Source organism: Mytilus californianus, unplaced genomic scaffold (assembly GCF_021869535.1).
Source record: "Mytilus californianus isolate M0D057914Y unplaced genomic scaffold, xbMytCali1.0.p SCAF_10, whole genome shotgun sequence".
In the NCBI taxonomy this organism is placed as follows: domain Eukaryota; kingdom Metazoa; phylum Mollusca; class Bivalvia; order Mytilida; family Mytilidae; genus Mytilus; species Mytilus californianus.
Genome location: NW_026262582.1, coordinates 39,958,408 through 39,978,465, shown reverse-complemented (window position 1 = coordinate 39,978,465; position 20,058 = coordinate 39,958,408). Strand labels below are relative to the sequence as shown.

General features: G+C 32.1%; 1 protein-coding gene across 1 annotated transcript; it reads right to left on the bottom strand.

Annotated features, from left to right (window-relative positions):
* Positions 1-540: 540 nt before the first annotated feature.
* On the bottom strand, positions 541-18,865 carry LOC127718109 (zinc finger protein 665-like). Its single transcript, XM_052224048.1, has 10 exons — positions 18,778-18,865; positions 16,763-16,937; positions 14,123-14,248; positions 12,088-12,216; positions 9,093-9,157; positions 8,280-8,412; positions 7,893-7,966; positions 5,442-5,636; positions 4,514-4,784; positions 541-2,774 (listed from the first exon to the last, which is right to left on the bottom strand). The coding sequence occupies exons 1-10, from the start codon at positions 18,790-18,792 to the stop codon at positions 1,324-1,326; spliced, it is 2,634 nt and encodes an 877-aa protein (XP_052080008.1). The 5' UTR covers positions 18,793-18,865; the 3' UTR covers positions 541-1,323.
* Between the last annotated feature and the right edge of the window lie 1,193 nt (positions 18,866-20,058).

Sequence of the window (20,058 nt, the reverse complement as noted above, 5' to 3'; positions counted from 1 at the left end):
ATTTTCTCTATCTTTTATAGTTTTTAAGATACAAAAAATTGGTAAAATTCATCATTAAAAGGCAATAACTCTTATAAGGAGTCATCTGACAATTTTGGTCATGTTGACTTACTTGTAGATCTTGTATTGCTGATCATTTTTTTCTTTTTAAAGTTTCTATCTATCTATTATATTTTTTTAAAAATGATAAGAGCTCAACATTCTGATTTTTTTTCTATTCATAGTGGTTTTCGAAATACATGTAATAGGCAAATCTTGCATTTTACTTTTATTTTTAGCCATGTCGTTCATCTTGGTTGACAGCCGGGGTCATTAGACACATTTTCAAACTGTCTAAAACCTTTACCACATTTGTAAGGTTTTTCACTGGTATGTGTTCTCATATGTGAGCGCAAGTGCTGACTATGACTAAACCCTTTACCACATTCATCACATTTATAAGGTTTATCACCAGAATGTGTTCTCATATGTTTCTGTAAGTTACTACTGTCACTAAATCTTTTACCACATTCCAGGGTTCGACATTAACTTTTATACCAACTTGTCCAGTTGGGTAAGTGCCCTATTACTTTTACTTGTCCGAAAGTGAAATCTACATGCCCAAACTTTTACATGCTATTTTTGTGGTTGTAATGTAGTACATGCAGATAAAATATAGTTATCATGTATATGGGGTGTAAATTGATTATGGAGTATGAAAATATACTATTGGATCATTTACATAGAGATACTTATTTCATAATAATTTATCTAAGAAATGCCATTTCAAAAAATCCTTCTTGATAAACTGACAACAACTGACAAATTTGTTAAAGTTTAATTTCATTTTCTCTTTCAAGCTTTTACGTTTTTCCATCTTAGGGAAATACACATCCGATGTCAAATTATAAAGTTAGAACAACGATAATAGACCTCCGCTTTCCATTGGTCGGTGGGAATAACACGTGCGTCGGAAACGCCCGAGTGGTGTCCCGATGGATAACGATAATGACGAAGCAACGCCGCGGCCGCCTGATTGGCCAATATTTTTAAACGTGATCTATTTTTGGTAAAATGGGGAATTCAGTGCGAACAATTGACGAAATATACGCATTGAAGGGGGGTTAAGACCACTTTACTCGACCGTGCGGTGTTATCACTGAGTAATCTATGGACAAAACAACAGACACTATTGGTTTTGTAAAATTTTAATCATATAACACTTTTTTTTTCACTTGCCCGATCGGACAACCAAGATGATGTTTTTACTTGTCCGAATACGGCATTAGCTTGCCCCGGGCAATCGGACAACCGTAAGTGTCGGACCCTGCATTCATCACATTTTTAAGGTTTATCACCAGAATGTGTTCTCATATGTTTCTGTAAGTTACCACTTTCACTAAACCCTTTACCACATTCATCACATTTATAAGGTTTATCACCAGTATGTGTTCTCATATGTGTCTGTAAGCAATGACTCTGACTAAACCCTTTACCACATTCATCACATTTATAAGGTTTATCAACAGAATGTGTTCTCATATGTTTCTGTAAGTTACCACTTTCACTAAACCCTTTACCACATTCATCACATTTATAAGGTTTATCACCAGAATGTGTTCTCATATGTGTCTGTAAATTATCATTCCTACTAAATCCTTTACCACATTCATCACATTTATAAGGTTTATTACCAGAATGTGTTCTCATATGTGTCTGTAAATTCTGATTTACACTAAACCCTTTACCACATTCATCACATTTATAAGGTTTATTACCAGAATGTGTTCTCATATGTGTCTGTAAATTCTGATTTACACTAAACCCTTTACCACATTCATCACATTTATAAGGTTTATCACCAGAATGTGTTCTCATATGTGTCTGTAAATTCTGATTTACACTAAACCCTTTACCACATTCATCACATTTATAAGGTTTATCACCAGAATGTGTTCTCATATGTCTCTGTAAGTTCTGACTCTGACTAAATCCTTTACCACATTCATCACATTTATAAGGTTTATCACAAGAATGTGTTCTCATATGTGTCTGTAAACTATCATTCCTACTAAATCCTTTACCACATTCATCACATTTATAAGGTTCATCAACAGAATGTGTTCTCATATGTTTCTGTAAGTCCCCATTCTGACTAAATCCTTTACCACATTCATCAAATTTATAAGGTTTATCACCAGAATGTGTTCTCATATGTTTCTGTAAGTTCCCATTCTGACTAAATCCTTTACCACATTCATCAAATTTATAAGGTTTATCACCAGAATGTGTTCTCATATGTTTCTGTAAGTCCACATTCTGACTAAATCCTTTACCACATTCATCAAATTTATAAGGTTTATCACATGTATATCTTCTCAAATGTATCTGTAAAAGCTGACTCTTACAAAATCCATTAGCACAGTTACCACATTTACAAGGCTTTTCTTTAGTTTGACTTTTCATGTGTTCCTTTGACTGTTGACCTCGAACTGTTAACTGCATGTTAGATCTATGAACTGAACTTGATGAATCTTCATTTTGTAATTTGTGTATTCTAATTATGTTTTCCATAATATCCTTTCCATGACAAATTTTATGGTGCTGTTTAGCGAAACTGCTAACACAAAATGACATACTACAAATTCCACATTGATATTGCACTATGATGTTTGTTTTAGATGATAATGGATTTAGCAGCCATTCCAGTTTTGTACTATGGTGGTACTTCAGATGATTTGATACATATCTTTCATGGCTGAAGCTAACAGTACACAATGGACACCTATAAATGGCTGAAAAAAAAAAACATAATGAACTTCACATATTTTCAAAACAGGACAAATTGAAATTTGCAAGATTTACACGATGCATAATATGATACATCATATGGTCATATATTAAATGGTTACAGAAGGCAGATATAAGTTCATGTAGACAGGATAGAACATATTTTGAGATTTTGGAAAAAATGGTAACACAATAAATTGACTGACATTGGCACTCCATACATTACTCTTGCAAAGTTTTGAACAACACTTGTTTTGGAAAATGAAAATGTGATTTCTTCAAGGTTTAATAGGAACATATGTAGTCTCATTGTCACCATGAAGGTCAACAACCTATAGGAAATGAGGATTTCTTCAATTGATATAAAGTTTAACAAATAATGCATTCACTTGAAATGTGATGCTTGTAAATGACACAGAAACCAGGCGTAAATTTTATACCATGATACCACTTAAACCAGGCGTAAAATTGGGCACTATATTTAAAAGAGTAGCCAGGTCAATAGAAACCATAATTTATTTATTTTGTAAAAAATATTTCCGTGCTCCATGTACTCCTTACAACAAAATTATTTGATTTACCTTTGTACGTTATTTTATTTAACAGCATTTTGTCCAAGGTCATAGTTGTCTTCCTGATTTTGTTTTACATCTCACACCCTTTTTTATTAATTTTGTATTTACATTGTGTCATAGATCAAATTTATTCGTTCAGTGTATGTTTACTTGTTTTTGATAATATGTCTTTTGATTGAGTAAGCCATTTCAATTGATATTTTATAGTGTATCTTTCTATGTTGTGATGTTGCATTATTATTTCAGGTTAGGGTGAAGATTGGCGCCTGTTAAACATTTAAACATGCAGCATTTGTTTGCACCTGTCCTAAGTCAGAAACCTGCTGTTCAGTGGTTGTCGTTTGGTGATGTGGTTCATAAGTGTTTATCGTTTTTTATATAGATTACACCGTTGGTTTTCCTGTTTAAATGGTTCTACACTAGTCATTTTGAGGGCCTTTTATAGCTTGCTCTTCGGTGTGAGCCAAGGCTCCGTGTTGAAGGTTTTACTTTGACCTATAATGGTTTACTTTATACAAATTGTGACTTGGATAGAGAGTTATCTCATTGGCACTCATACCACATCTTCTTATATCTATATAATATGCTAAAGAGTACAACTGGTCAATTAATAAACAGCCTTACATAATTCTACACTTAAAATGGTTTTAAATTTGTCTTCAAATCTCCCATTACCAATCCATACATTTTTCTTAAAAATTAATTTGTTGATATGACCTCGAGTTCAAAGGTCAATGTCACATCCTATTTGACACATGAAGGTCATGATGATATGTAAAACATTGTCTTGTGATAATACAGCTTCATGCCAAATATCATAAGCCAGTGTCAAAAGATAAAAAGTTTTAGCCAGGACAAGGCTGTATGAGAAAGACAAGACAAAACAAGCTATGCTGTCTTTTTCTTCAAAGGGGAGACATGATCAAGCAAGATATGTTATATGTTAATCTAAACCACCAAAATTTTCAGGGGAGACCTTTATTTATCATTTCTTTTTGTGGTTTCGTGTGCATGATACCACTACATATACCTTCTTTTAAAAGGTGAATACATCAACTTAGCTCCTTTATCAAAATAGTTGTCAGGAGTACTGTCTTTCATTTAAATAAAAGGATTCAATAAGACATGTCATAAAATATCATACCATGTTACAAAACAAGTACACCTACCTTCTCCATTGATATATTTTGGTTTCAGTATAGATGTTATATTCATTCGTTCTATTCCGAGATCTTTTCCATAATCCTGGCCATACCATACTAGTAATTCGTTTCCTGGTTCTATGTCTTTAAAACATCTGTAATATATGTCTCCTTTATACTGATATGCAATCAAATTTTGTTCATCTTCATTTCTTGCACAATTCACATATCTCATCCAGTTAGATTTCGACTTGTCTAAAGCATCTATAAAATAATTTGGAGCCCCATCTAAATATATCTAAAACAAAAAAACAAAACTTTATCTATAAAGAGAGAACAATCTGCAATAAGATATATCTAGAATATGATAATTCATTATTAACTAGAGGCTTCAAAATGCCAGGTGTATCTTTACAGCATCTATAATAATTAGCCAAATATCAACAAGGAGCAATTACTAACACTTTTAAAACTCTTTCAATTTTTTTATGTCTGAAAGGAATTAGGTTGTGTTATGTTATTTGAACCTCCGTCGGCAAATGACCAAATTGGTTTTTTTAGACATGGAATATTGACCTGGCCCTCCTCAGGGAAAACTGATTCTCCAAAATGGCTTTCAAAACAGTTGTATTTTATGGAAATTATCAATGATGAGTTTATTTAATACTTTATTCTAAGTCCCATCATTCCCATTATTTTGCATATTATTTTTTACCATGTCAGAGTATATGGGGAGACCTGTCAAAATATATCAGATTTTGTATTAATTAAATCCCTAATGTAAATGTAGTATTACTATCACAGTATTCAGTGTTGAAAAACTTCAATTATCTGGGTATTTGCTATTTAAATGTGACTTTTCCTTCGTTTACATTTCTCTTTTTTTATTCTAAAAATTTCTAACAATCAAAACAATTCTATCACTTAATAATTTTCATAATAAATAAACAATAACCTGCCAAGCATATCCAGTATAATGAGCCGTTTCAGCATCCTTAGTTATCTCCCCTTGATATGGCCCAAATTTGCTTCTGCTTGGAAAAGTTTTATCTGCAAAGACACCTAGTCCTGCATTAGGTATTCTCGACTCTTTAACAGACAATCCATCAGGTAAAGTGTTGATTGCTCTTCTTTCATTCTTTGTGGTGGTCTACAAATAATTTCAATGAAACATATAATGAAAATCACTTAAGAATAAATGAGAAAAGTCATTGTTATGAGATTCAGATAATTTTTTTTTCTTAAAATAAAACAAACAAAAAAACCATGTCAATATAAGCTACATTCTATGATGTCTTCACCTAGTCCAGTTCACATATGTATTGACCGAGTCTGGGGTCAATCAATTCTTATTGGCAAATGATCAACTATATATCAAATAGCTACAGTCGAACCTCGTTATGTCGAAGTCAAAGGGACCAGACAAAAGTATTCGAGTCATCCGAGGTTTGACTCATCCGCAGTTGAGTTTGTCGTCATAAATTTTGAATGCATAAAATACGGTTTGTCGGTTTTGGGATTTGTGTAAACTTGATATTTTGGACGGTGTGCCTTTTTTCGATATGACACTTTATGATTATGTATTCAAACTCCATATTTGTTGGTCCGTCATAATAATTAAACAACAAGTATAGATGCAAAACATTGACAAACAAGTGAAACTGTGAGCTACTGCTCACTGATGATACCCCCAGCCCAAATACTTGACGGTAAACAGGAAGTTGTTGACTGGTGAATCTGAAAACGCATCACACGGTGTAGCTGACTTATATAAAACCTGAAACCAAATTTCAGAAATCCTTGTAATGTAGTTCCTGAGAAAAATGTGACAAGAATTCTCAATTTGGATGTCATGTGTAAAATGATGTAAGTGTTCGGTAAAAAGGAAGTTGTTGAGTGATGAATCTGAAAACGCATCACACCTTGTAGCTGACTTATATAAACCCTGAACCAAATTTCAGAAATCCTTGTAATGTAGTTCCTGAGAATGATGCGACTAAAAATATTCATGGGACGGATTGACAGACTGACGGATGGATAGATGGACAGACAGAGGTAAAACAGTATACTCCCACTTTTTTAAAGCGGGGGTATAATAAAATCAATACACAAACACAAATATTTACAAAGGTCAGTCACTATAAATGATGAAATCACTCACGGACCAACACAAGTTCTGAAAATCTCTGATGAGGGTAGTCTGCTTTGCATTCAATTATTATAAATTTATCATAATTGTGTTTATCGTTTTATTTGTTGTAATTAATGAATTTGAATTTTAAAGAATCTTTAATCTCTGCTTGGTCATTTAAATTCATTTCGTTTTTTATGTCAGGTGAAATATGTTCAACACACTAAAGTTCTGCTTGGACGATCAACAAAGGTGTTAATTACCTGTCACCGTAAACATGTCATTTTAACTGTTATACAAACAAGTTTGTTTACACAGCTTTAATCTCTTTTTGAAATGATTAAGTAATATAAATAAACAGCTGCGCCATGAGCGCATGATACGCCCGTCGTCTTGTCTGTGAATTTTTATGCAATAAGCATAAATAGTTTCTGACATACGGCGTGACATGCGAAAACCCCCCTTTTTTTTTTTACAAAAAACTCAATATCTCAAAAATAAAATTGAATCAAAACCAAAAAGTATACAGATCTTTAGATTAATATAACTAAGAAGTGTGTAAAATTTTAAGCAATAATCATAAATCGTTTTTGAGATACGGCGCGACATGTGAAAACCCCCCCCCCCCCCCTTTTTTACAAAATACTCAATAACTCAAAAATAAAATTTTGAATCATCACCAAAAAGTATACAGATCTTAAGATTAATATAACTAAGAAGTGTGTAAAGTTTAAAGCAATAATCATAAATTGTTTTTGAGATACGGCGTGACATGTGAAAAAAAACACACACCTGTTTTAGTTACTAAGTCCTGTTTAATCTGATTTTCACCAAAAAGTATACAGATCGTTTGACCATCATAAGAAACAACTATGTTAAGTTTCATGAAATTTGGATAAGTCATTCTCAAGTTACAGTGCGACATGTTTAAGCCGAACAGACAGACGGACAGACAGACGGACAAACGCCGGACATTTGTATACCATAATACGTCCCGTCAAAAATTTGACGGGCATATAAAAATACATCCGATTTGAATTTTTTATCATTTGGAACTTCGAGACATCGGGGTCAATTTACATTAATTTTACATCATCGGGACCATGAAATTTACTCGACTTAACCGAGTATTCGAATCAACCCAGTTCAACTCATCAGAGGTAAATATGCATTGCTTAAACGTAAATTTTACCGGTACCGAGAAATTACTTTGACTCATCCGAGTTTTCGACACAACAAGGTTCGACTATAATTATGTAATCCTGACAGTCATACCTGAGAATCAAATATGTTTATACAGGGGTGAACAAGACAGTCTCCTTCGTATTCTCTTTCACAATCTTCACAATCTGTAACAAGAAAGATTATCATTTAATTTGTTTTGAGCATCTTATGAGCAGTTCTGGCATATATCAAGTGCTTTGACAACCAGTTCATGCCATAACCAAACAGCATGTTTAGTTTTTGCTTATTTGGATTTTTTTCATGTCAAATACAATCCATGAAACATGCTTTTAATGAGTATTAATACAGACATGATTCAAAATAAATAATTTATCGATGAACATAACCATTAGCTTCATTAGTTCGACTATGATTTAAAAATTTCACAAGGTGGCGCACCATTGAACATGCAAAAGATGAAAAATTGAATCAACTTACAAATAAATTCATCATCATCTGGTACTTCTAAATACATATAATTAGTTAAAGGAATTTTTCTCTGTGGATATCTATGTCTTCCTGATTGCCCAGTCTCTTCTCTTTCAACAGAAACTCCCCTGACATTTTCATCCTGAAGAGAACAATTACGAATGTTCAAAAATTTGTTTCAATGACAGAACATTTATTACTTCATGATTGTATAGTTGACATTTACATGCCATTTAATTTTAATGATCCTGAAATTTGCATAAAATTTTTTAAATCTTCCGTTATAATCATGTGCCACTATTCTCTTTTTAAAGGCCTATATTTAGCCGTCAACCATTGGTTTGGCGACTAGTTTTGTGTCTGGGCCCCTAAATTTTAATATTAAATATCCAAAATGCTCCTAGTATAGCCCAGATTTTAATTTTGCACTGCAAAACCGAGATATTCTGCAACCCTCTTACTAAAAGTTTGCTGATTTGAATGTTTATTAGCACCAATTTGTATCCTTATAACTAGAGATTTTGAAATATTTTTTTTGACATTAACCTAGTGGAAAAAACAGCAGTTTTGAAGAGAAATAATTTGTAATGAAAAACATGACTTGAATTAGTTTTCAACAAGTATAATTTATATAATGAATATGTGGTCCATGTAAACAAGACAGCAACCCAACAACTTAAGATATGACAAAAACCAACAAGACCAATATCTATTCCATAAGCTTCTTCAGTTGACTAGAATACAGAGAAATACAGAGAATAAAGTTTTCAATAAATTCTTAGAAAAAGTAAAAGAAGTAACAAACTCAGACTTGCCACTTACTTCAGAATTTAAGCTATTTTGTTCCTTCTTTTCTTTTCTTATCCTTTTCTTTGGTACTTCAAATGCTGAAAAAAAGTTACGATATTCTCTTCTCATTTTCTTTGATTTTTTTTAGTAAATTGTATAATGTTACCTTGTTTTCATACAGATACCGCTCATTAATACAAGAGTGCACACGCTGAAATGTCTTGCCTACTATACTGACCATTGATTTTATGTTGATAGTCCTACATATAAAGTTTTACTACAAGTATCATATTAACATTTATGATCCAAGAAAATGAGGTCAAAGTCAGATAAACCATGGCAGAAATACATGTACACCTTTAATACAATCAATCCATACACAGAATATAGATGACCTATTGCTTATAGTATAAAAGAAACAGACCAAACCATGGAAATTCTATATTGACTAATGAACCATGAAAATGAAGTCATGGTCAGATGAACCCTGCCAGACAGACATGTACACTTTAAAATCATTCCATGCATCAAATATAGTTGACCTATTGCTTATAGTTAAAGAAAAACAGACAAAAACACAAAAACTTAACACAAGCAATAAACCATGAAAATGAGGTCAAGGTCAAATAATACCTGCCAGACTGACATGTACATAGTAAAATATTTCCATATACCAAACATAGTTGACCTACTGCACAGTATTAGAAAAACAGATCAAAACACAAAAACTTAACACTGAGCAATGAACTGTGAAAATGAGGTCAAGGTCAAATAAAACCTGTCAGACTGACATGTACATCGTAAAATATTTCCATACACCAAATATAGTTGACCTACTGCATACAGTATTAGAAAAACAGACCAAAACACAAAAACTTAAAATTAAGCAATGAACCGTGAAAATAAGGTCAAGGTCAATTAAAACTTGCAAGACTTACATGTACATCGTAAAGTATTTCCATACACCAAATATAGTTGACCTACAGTCTTGTATGTTTTTAAATTTTAGTTCATTTATATGTTTTGGAGTTTAGGGTGACGTCCATTTTCACTGAACTAGTACACAATTTTATTTAGGGTGAGGACCACCTCTAGGTGCAGAATTTTCTTGCTGCATTGAAGACCCATTGGTGGCCTTTGGCTGTTGTGTGCTCTTTGGTTGGGTTGTTGTCTCTTTGACATATTCCCCATTTTCATTCTCAATTTTATTAGTATTAGAAAAACAGACCAAAACACAAAAACTAAACAATTACCACTGAACCATGAAAATGAGGTCAAGGTCAGACGATACCTGCCAAATGGACATGTACACCTTACAATCATTACATACACCAAACATTGTAGACCTATTGCATATAGTATCTGAGATATGGACTTGATCATGAAAACTTAACCTTGTTCACTGATCCACGAAACAAGGTCGAGGTCAAGTGAAAACTGTCTGACAGACATGAAGACCTTGCACAGAATGCACATATCAAATATAGTTACTGTAGATTCATTTTTATTCGTGGTATACCAATTTTCGTGGGTCACAGCAAACCACGAATTTAAGAATTCAACGAAGAATAATCCCGAGAAATGTGTATGGAAGCGCATGTTTATTTCGGATTATGTTATGCAGTTCTAGTATAGTGTTGACTAACGATAAACATTGTAACATAACACATGTTTTTATTGAAAGAAAATACAAGTATTTTGATTAAATCAATAATAAATATATCGAATATCAGTTAAAAATTAATTTTTAAAATTGATTAAAACTGTTCATGGAAAATAACTGCAAGTTGTTAATTACCGTGTCATAGTTTGGTTTACTGGTGATTAAAAATCTATAGGATGAAGTACGGGGATATTGCCCGTAGGTAATATTGTTTATGACAGGAACATTTATTTTCACTTCTTTTACTTATATGACTGATTATTATATCGTGATTACGGAAATGAGCTTTCAATCTTAAGAGTTTTGAACGCCTTATAAAATTCCGACAAGAATTCATAAATTGTAAAACAAACAAATAATTAGTTGTCTCTGTCCATTATTGTAATAGAAGTTTTCAATGTACACTTTAACCTAGAATGACCAAGCGAGGATTTTGACATATTCAAAACTTTTTCAATGAATTCCTTCTTTTTTTTTTTTTTTTTTGTTATTGATCAAACCAAGGAGGTTATATGATCTCTTAAATCAAAAAGAAATCCACGAATTACGTATCTGATTTTTTTTTTTTTTTTGTAATCAGCGATCCACGAATTTACGTATACCACGAAACTTCTTTTTTCCTCTATCCACGAAAATTGATACCCACGAAAATAAATGAATCCATGAAAAAACATATAAATGAATTACTCATAATAAGAGAGAAATTAACATTACAAAAAATCTTAACTTTTTTTTCAAGTAGTCACTGAACCATGAAAATGAGGTCAAGGACAATGAACATATAACAGACGAAAACTTCATATCATAAGGCATCTATATACAAAGTATGAAGCATCCAGGTCTTCTACCTTCTGAAATATTATGCTTTTAAGTAGTTATTTAATGCCACCGCCGCGGGATCACTATCCCTATGTCGAGTTTTCTGCGACAAAACTTGAAAAGTCGCAGGCACGACAACAAAAATCTGCCCTGTTTTTTTTCAACAAATTTCATTCAATGAGGATAATGTTTTTTCCTTATATAATTTGAGTTTGGTAGCAACAGGTACTTCACATGATTTTCAAAACATTTCAAAAGTTTTGTCAAATTTTCTTTAAAAGCTACACTGAACCAAATGAGAGAAACATGAAATGATACACCCTATTTAATTAAACCAATTACCATTAATTCAGAAATTAATGCATGCATTTTATATTGCAAATCCTTGACCTCTGGCAAAAAGTGAAATCTTCTTAATGCAATTGCAAAAAAATTATTAAAGAAGTTTTAATTACAACATGTATTTCAAAACACGGTATTGTCACATTTTTAGCATTTATGAAAACATCGCAGCAATTTCTGAATCTACAGTAAGTAAATAAGAACCTGAATTTCTTTTCCGTTTTTCTGAACTGGGTCTCCATTCCTCATCTGAATCAGAATCAATTCTTTGAGTAACTTTTTTCTTCTTCTTTGTTTCTAATTTTGATTTAGATAAATTACTGTCTGTTTGACCTGTTAAACAAATAAGTTTGTTTGATTGGCAGTCACTTCTTTTTATGGGGGAAGATTAAAATGTCCAGGTTAAACCATAGAACTTCAGGTAATTAATGACAAACTCTTTTATATATCACATTTTGCCTATGGTACAAAAAAGAAAAAGTTTCAAGGGACCTCTATGCTTAGACCAAAATAAAATAAAATACTTGCGGTTAGCCAGGTTTTCCTATCTATCCTATTTTTACGTCATCAAAAGTATTCCATATTTTGTGTAGGCCTCAGAACAACTTCCCTACAGTTTTACTTGGCACTATTGGTAGTTTTGCAGGACAAAATTGCAAGTCTCCTATGGATGATGATATACTCATGATGAAAAAACTTAACAAAGAAAAAAACAAGAGGCTGTCAGAGCAACAGCAAACGGAATTTTTAACAATAATTTGTGTCCTGTCATTTTTAAATATCACAAGGACCATAACTCCTGAACGGTAACAGTGAAAATCATCAATATTGAACTTGACCTCCATTCAGTCATCAGTAACAACATATTAAAATTAGAAAAGCTTTGGTTGAACGGTTCATGAGTTAATGCACGGACACGACTGGAAAGACCATTTTTCAATCTGTCAAGAACCATAACTCCTGAACAGTGAAAGTGAGAAATCGTAAATATTAAACTTGACCTCCATTTTGTCATCAGTAACAACTTATTAAAATTTGAAAACCTTTGGTTGAACCGTTCATGAGTAAATGCACGGACACTGTTTGGCAGCCGCCCCGCATACATTCCCAAATCAATAACAGATTTTTCCTTCTGAAATCCGGTGAAAAAAAGAATGCATCCCTACCTTCCACATTTTTCTTTAAAATTGAACACTTAACACATATTTTTCGTGTGTTTGGCCTAACGCATTTCTCTTAATAGTCAAACTTCTAATATTTTCGGTAATTTTGGAAAACGAAATTTATCTACACCAAGGAATTTGTATAGACAAAGAAGTATTTTTCACAATAATTTCAGTATTTTCTTATCAATAAACAAACATACATATACAGGTAAAAAAAAAATATTTTATTTAGATCATATTTTTCATACAAAAGAACATTTCTTGTAGCAGCTGGCATAAATCTTGTGTCTATATTTACTAAAACTCTTATAGTCACATTTTCTTAAAGTTTTTTTTTTAATATTGCCCTTTCTGGTCCTATTTAAAGTGTCAATTCTTATATATCTTTTTTAAAAGCTCTTTATTTCTAAATCAGTGTTAATTACATTAGGGCTATTCCATTAAAATGTATGTGGGAGGGTAGGAAGGGACTCAAAATATCCCTTCAACCAAGAACCATTTTTTAGATAATTTTGCATAATGGTAATAGATGCCTACTGAAAAAAGACCCATGACCCACATTTAATAATTAAACTTCCCTTCCTACCCTCCCACATACATTTTAATGAAATAGCCCTTATGCAATTATATAATGCACTAAACAAAGGTTGCAACTCTATGACCAATTACCTGAGAGCTTAAACAAGAATGTGTCCATAGTACACAGATGTCCCACTCGCACCATCATTTTCTATGTTCAGTGAAAATATGTGAAATAGGGTCAAAACTCTAATTTGGCATTAAAATTAGAAAGATCATATCATAGGGAACATGTGTACTAAGTTTCAAGTTGATTGGATTTCAACTTCATTAAAAACTACCTTGACCAAAAACTTTAGCCTGAAGCAGGACAGACAGGCAGAGGGACGAACGGACGGATGAACAAACGGACGCACAGAACGAAAAACATAATGCCCCTCTACTATCGTAGGTGGGGCATAAAATAATTGTCTAGTATGTTTTTCAGCCAATGATAATTTATTTTAACATTTTGACTAATTAGTTGAATTAATTTAAAGATAAGTATAAAAAACCTTGATTTCTTTTAACTTTTTCTGCACTACGTTTTCTAATTTCATTAAAACCCGACTCATTAGTATTCTTTACAATCTGTTTCTGCTTCAGTGCTTTCATGAATTCAGGTTTCTGTGCTGGTAGACCTGAAAATAAAATATCTTTGAGAAAGTTTTCAGATTACTCTTCTGTTACAATGGAATCCCTGCTTCAATAATACGAACATAGCTCTGTTATGTTTGTATATTTACGCCATGAAGCTATTGAAGGTAGTTTGATATTTAGGAGATAACTGTATTGTATTTTAAGCTCCGACGGCATCAATTGGTGATTTGATGGTCGAAATTAAGTTTACTGGCGATGCACCAATTGATACCGTCAGAGCTTAAAATACAATATTGTTATCTCCATTCTAATGAAACTGACAGAAAACAACGTTAAATCATACATTTACAATCTGTCAAACTTTGTCTGCGCTTCCCCGTACGTTTTCATAGCATCAATTTTGAATTGATGCCATGAACATAGGTGACGTTATACAATCAAAATGAACGTTACAAACAATGTTGCATTAGAATGCTTTACCATAGAATAAGGTTGAATTGCTGAAATTATTCAAATCTATCATTTTTATTAACCATAATACCATGGGGCTAAATATAGTGTACATATATATAGAGATTTCTACAGTTTGTCACAATTTTACACCAGGCTATGATATTATATAGCCTGATATTAGTTATCTTTATTATATACTTAGTAGTAAATACAGATAAATTGTATGTGTAATACAATCATTGGCAAGCGTGCTGTATCAGCCACCCGTGATGATATCGATATCAGCACGGTTGCAAAGGCTTTATCACACCTTTAATCTGTATGACGTCACGTCATCGATTGCAGTCACTGTTGCAAAGGCTTTATCAAACCCCTAATCTGTATGACGTCATGTCAAACCTATAATCTGTATGACGTCATTTCAAACCTCCTTACCTGTATGACGTCATGTTTCATAAAAAACATCTACGTGAAGTATATGTATATAATAAAGTGTATATGATATGGCTTTTTCAATATCACACACTGTATCAACCCTCAACCAATATAATCCCTCGAGCAGAGCTCTTGGGATTATATTGGTGTCTCGGGTTGATATGGATGTGATATTGAAAAAGCCATATGATATTCCCTATTTATCATCTCAGTGTATTTCTTTAAATTTCCAATACCAGGGTTTTCAATAAGCTCCAGCACCTGGCCAATTTTCCCCGTTTCAAATTAGGGAAATCATCGCTTCAAATTGTGTTTCCAAATAAAAATCAAATAAATAAAACTGTGCTATTATTGCGTAAAACAAATTGTTATTGATTGAAACTGACTTTTGTCTTGCTTGCGCTTGTTTAGGTGTTCTCATCAAGGTCAGCGTTATAATATATTTTTTGATTCTTGACAACCTTAATACGAAGATGGATAAGGAACAAGACATCCTAAATGATTTTTAATGCGATCATTCGTGCACTTTGAAAAAGGATAATTCTATATCTTAGTTGAGCGTTCTTTTGTCACAGAGAGAAAACACCTGTTGATCCAAGATGACAAATAAACAAGCAAGAAGAAAATGGATGTTGCTTGATTTCTTTTCAACCCCCATAAAAAAAACAAGAAGCAGGTGAAAACAGAATCACATATTATGCAATTAACGCATAAATATAGATAGTTGTTGTGACTGACAATTCTTTAATAAAGATAATAATAATTTAAGGATCCATTCAACTCTGATATGGTTGTCATTAGTATATGTTCAATTATTGATGCAGAGCTCAACAAGAACACACAATATGTCAGTGTAACAACAGGTCGATGTACATGTGTTGTTGTCCTGTTTCCAGTGTCTGTTATATTTTTATAGTCTAACCTACTCTGAAAATTTCGATTATAAAAAATACCATATTTCAAATTTCATATACTGCAATTATTGTTTCCATGCATGCATACTTGCCAACCTCTAACAATGAGAAATCATGTCAAAAAACTTGTGAAAATGCGCGACGTAGATGCGGACTTTTTAATATGAACAATGTTCATAATTTCACATTATACAAATTTGTTAATAAAAAAAACAATATTCTACTATAAACTTTTATTGTATTCAACAGTAGTCTGTTTTGCTGCTTTTTAAAAAGCAACACCACTAGGTACAAATTCAAAACAACTGCCAGTTTGGTTACATTTACTTGATAACAAGGCACACAATATATCATTGTCAAGTTCTGATCAGAATTCAGTGTGAATTTCTTTATAATTGAAAAGAAAATGTTCTCTCACAGTCAGAATTGATATTGGCTGAACTAAAATAGCTTTATCAAGCTTTGAAAGAGTGTCATAACGTTTTTTTGCCATCTAAAATTTCATCTATTATCTCTGCCATTGCTCCCATTGAACAAACTATATATGTTGCTTTTGCCTGGTCAAAACTAGGTAGTTCATCAGAAAACAGCTGGTACTATGAGAACTGATCCAACAGTTTATCGTCTAATAATGAAAAAACCAGAGAATATATCACTAACGACCAAAAAATCAAAACAACAAAAAAGCGTGTAATTGTGTGAAAAGTGGTGAAAAGCGTGTACATGTTTGTTTGTTTGTTTTTGTCTTATTACCCATTTTAACCATCATTTCATAATTTTTCTTCATATTTCTGTATCGAAGCGTCTCATAAGCAGAGAGATTAGCAAGCTGCATCTTGGTAAAGTATTGGTCAATATCACCAGATCTTTCATCTTCCTCAAACTTCTGGAAATCCTTCTTATCCATTTTCACCAGTCTTGGGATTTCCTTATATAAAAATAAATATTATTTTAATAAAGGAACGCATTTTCCTGATTAAAAAAAAATAAAAACTTTGTTCTATAAAACTTTTTATAAATATCTTCAGACAAATCAACGCATGAGAGCAAATTTAATACAATGTAATTTCCGATATAATTATAATACCTCTGTGGGGCATAATTCTTTTAAAAAATATTTTATAAGCACTGATTTTGGAACGTGTCCAACACATTGCTGATATAAACCTACGATACAAATTTCTAAAAATCTGGCAAAAATTGTACACATGATAGCGCTAGCAATTCAATTTTCCATATAATTAGTATTTCAAAGAGGCATAACTCTTTTAAGAGCAATTGATCAAAACTGATTTTCAAATTTGTCCAACAAATTGCTGATATAATTATAAACCTATGATACAAGTTTCATAAAAATCTGGCAATAATTGTACATGATGATGAGAGCGCCAACACTCTCCATATAATTTATATTTCCAAGGAGCATAACTCTTTAAAATGGAGTTAACCAGCACTGATATTCGAACTTGTAAAGTGACATTGCTGATATAAACCTATGATATAAGTTATATAACAAGAGGCTGTCAGAGTGACAGCAAACTGGATTTTTTAACATTAATTTGTGTCGTGGCATTTTTCAATATCACAAGGACCGTAACTCCTGAACAGTAAAAGTGACAATCATCAATATTAACCTTGACCTCCGTTTTGTCATCAGTAATAACATATTAAAATTTTAAAAGCTTTGGTTGAACGGTCCATGAGTTAAAGCACGGACACGACTGGAAACACCATTTTTTAATCTTTCAAGAACAATAACTCCTGAACGGTGAAAGTGAAAATCGTCAATATCGAACTTGACCTCCATTTTGTCATCAGTAACAACACACTAAAATTTGAAAAGCTTTGGTTGAACGGTTTATGAGTAAATTCAGGACACTGTTTGGCAGCCGCCCGCCCGCCGTACTTCCCAAAATCAATAACTGATTTTTCCTTCAGAATTCCGGATAAAAATCTGACAAGAATTGCAGATGTGACAGCGCTAACAAGACCGGAAGGACCCCCATAACGCATTGCACTGGGGACAAAGCAAAGAACCATTTAAAAATATATCCTTAAATACAGACAGATTTATTTGGGTGGTGACAATTAAACTAAACAACTGAAAATTCAGAACTTATACTTGAACAAGACTAACATAGACTTTGAGCTTTTTTCTTCAACATGAATGAGGGCTGTTAATTTTAAGTAATTTATGATGTTTTGTCTATTTGATGTAAGGAAAAAAGTTTGTAGAAAAACTTACTGGTTCATTTTTGTTTACCAGTTGAAAATTATCAAAGTTTTCAATTCCTTTAATCTTTTAACTTTCTCTTTTGTGTATTGTAATGGTAAGTGTTGTGTGATTACATCTGATGTCAGATTGATTATCCATCTTTCATTGAAAGGTGGACGATTCTTATGTTTTCAATAATCAAGATAATCTCAACTTGATATTGATGTCTTATTTGGTTTGCATTTATTGTTGTTTTATTACAAAATTTGCCATTTGTTTTACTTTGTCATGATAGGGACTTTTAAAGCGAATTTATAATATGGGTCATGTTCATTGTTGAAGGCTGTACAGTGACCTATAGTTGCTTTAATTTGCTTCATTTTGACTCTGTTGGAAAGTTGTCTCATTGGCAATCATGTTACTTATTTTATATTGATGCATAAAATCAAATGTATAACATTCAACATATCCCATAATAGTTGTATAATTACAAAAATCTTTTTCTCAAAGCTGAAGTCTGAACAAAAGTATTTGTAAACAAATATTAACTCACAAAATTTTTCTTCATAGTTCATTTGATTTCCACTCACTATTCCTCTAAAATTTGTACACCTGACCAAATACTGTTGCAGCTATAATAATCTGAAATAAAGAAATTGATCACTTACTAATCCCGTTAAAAATGTAAATTTTCCTTTCCAAAGTCTGAAAATTATTTGTTCTAGACTAAGGTGATTTCTAGTTTTTTTGTTTGGAATCTGCTGAAAATTCATATTCAATTCGAAATATTACTATGTTTGTAATTCATATCAAAACAATGGAAATTTAGAAACATTTTCCTTTTGTTATTCTTGTGCATTTCATTTAGTATTAAAGACATGAAGAAGAATTATACCCAAACATATTATGTTTAGGTATAATATGTTTGGTTATAATTCTACTTTAGTACTATAAGATTCACATTATTGCATATTTGTAGAGAATTACAGTACAAAGTTTGAGTTTCTGTAAAAGATGTACAAAATGGATATTTTATGGGTGTTACTGTTTTAAGGCATTCCATTTACCTTTACAGAGGTAGCAAATGGTTTCAGTTTTATAAATATTTTTTACTTTTATCAACATGATCAATAATAATGATAATCGATGATCACTATTCATAGAATTCCTAATCCCGTCACCCGTGGCAATTAATTAAGTTGATTTAGGTCATAGGTAAGTGGAAATTCAAACCTTTGTTGTCCGTGGGCAAGTAAAATTAAATTACAGAAACTTCCTTTTTCATACAGATCAAACAATCGATGTAACCGTTTGCTTTCTTTTATTTCAATCAAAGTCTCAAAGCGAGATCGTTGTTGTTGGCCCAAGACCACAATTAATGATCCTGCTTTTCGCTGTCCACGAATATAGTTCCCTTTAATTAAAGTGTATTTTTTCTTTATTATTTTTCTTTCCCTTTCTCATTCATTTCTTAGTTTTTATTATGGGGTGGAAATGAAAGAAGAGAGCTGAAATAAATTTTTGGATGTTGTATTTTAACTGATTTTGATATGGAACGAGTGATTAGGCCAGGTGCAAAAAGGTAATGTCTACAGCTTTCTGCATCTCTTGACTTGACCATAGGATATGAATGTGTATTAGCATAATTTGTAAGATGTATTTGTGCAATCTTTCTGAATGTTGGATATATTTTTGGACTATGTACTGTACATTAAACACACAAAAGATTTGACAAAAAGACATGGTGCAATGTTTTTAATGAAACAAAACGTTATATTAAAAGAACTAATAGGAGAAATTAATTGTGGTCAGTGTGGCCTGTTGGTGTAAATCA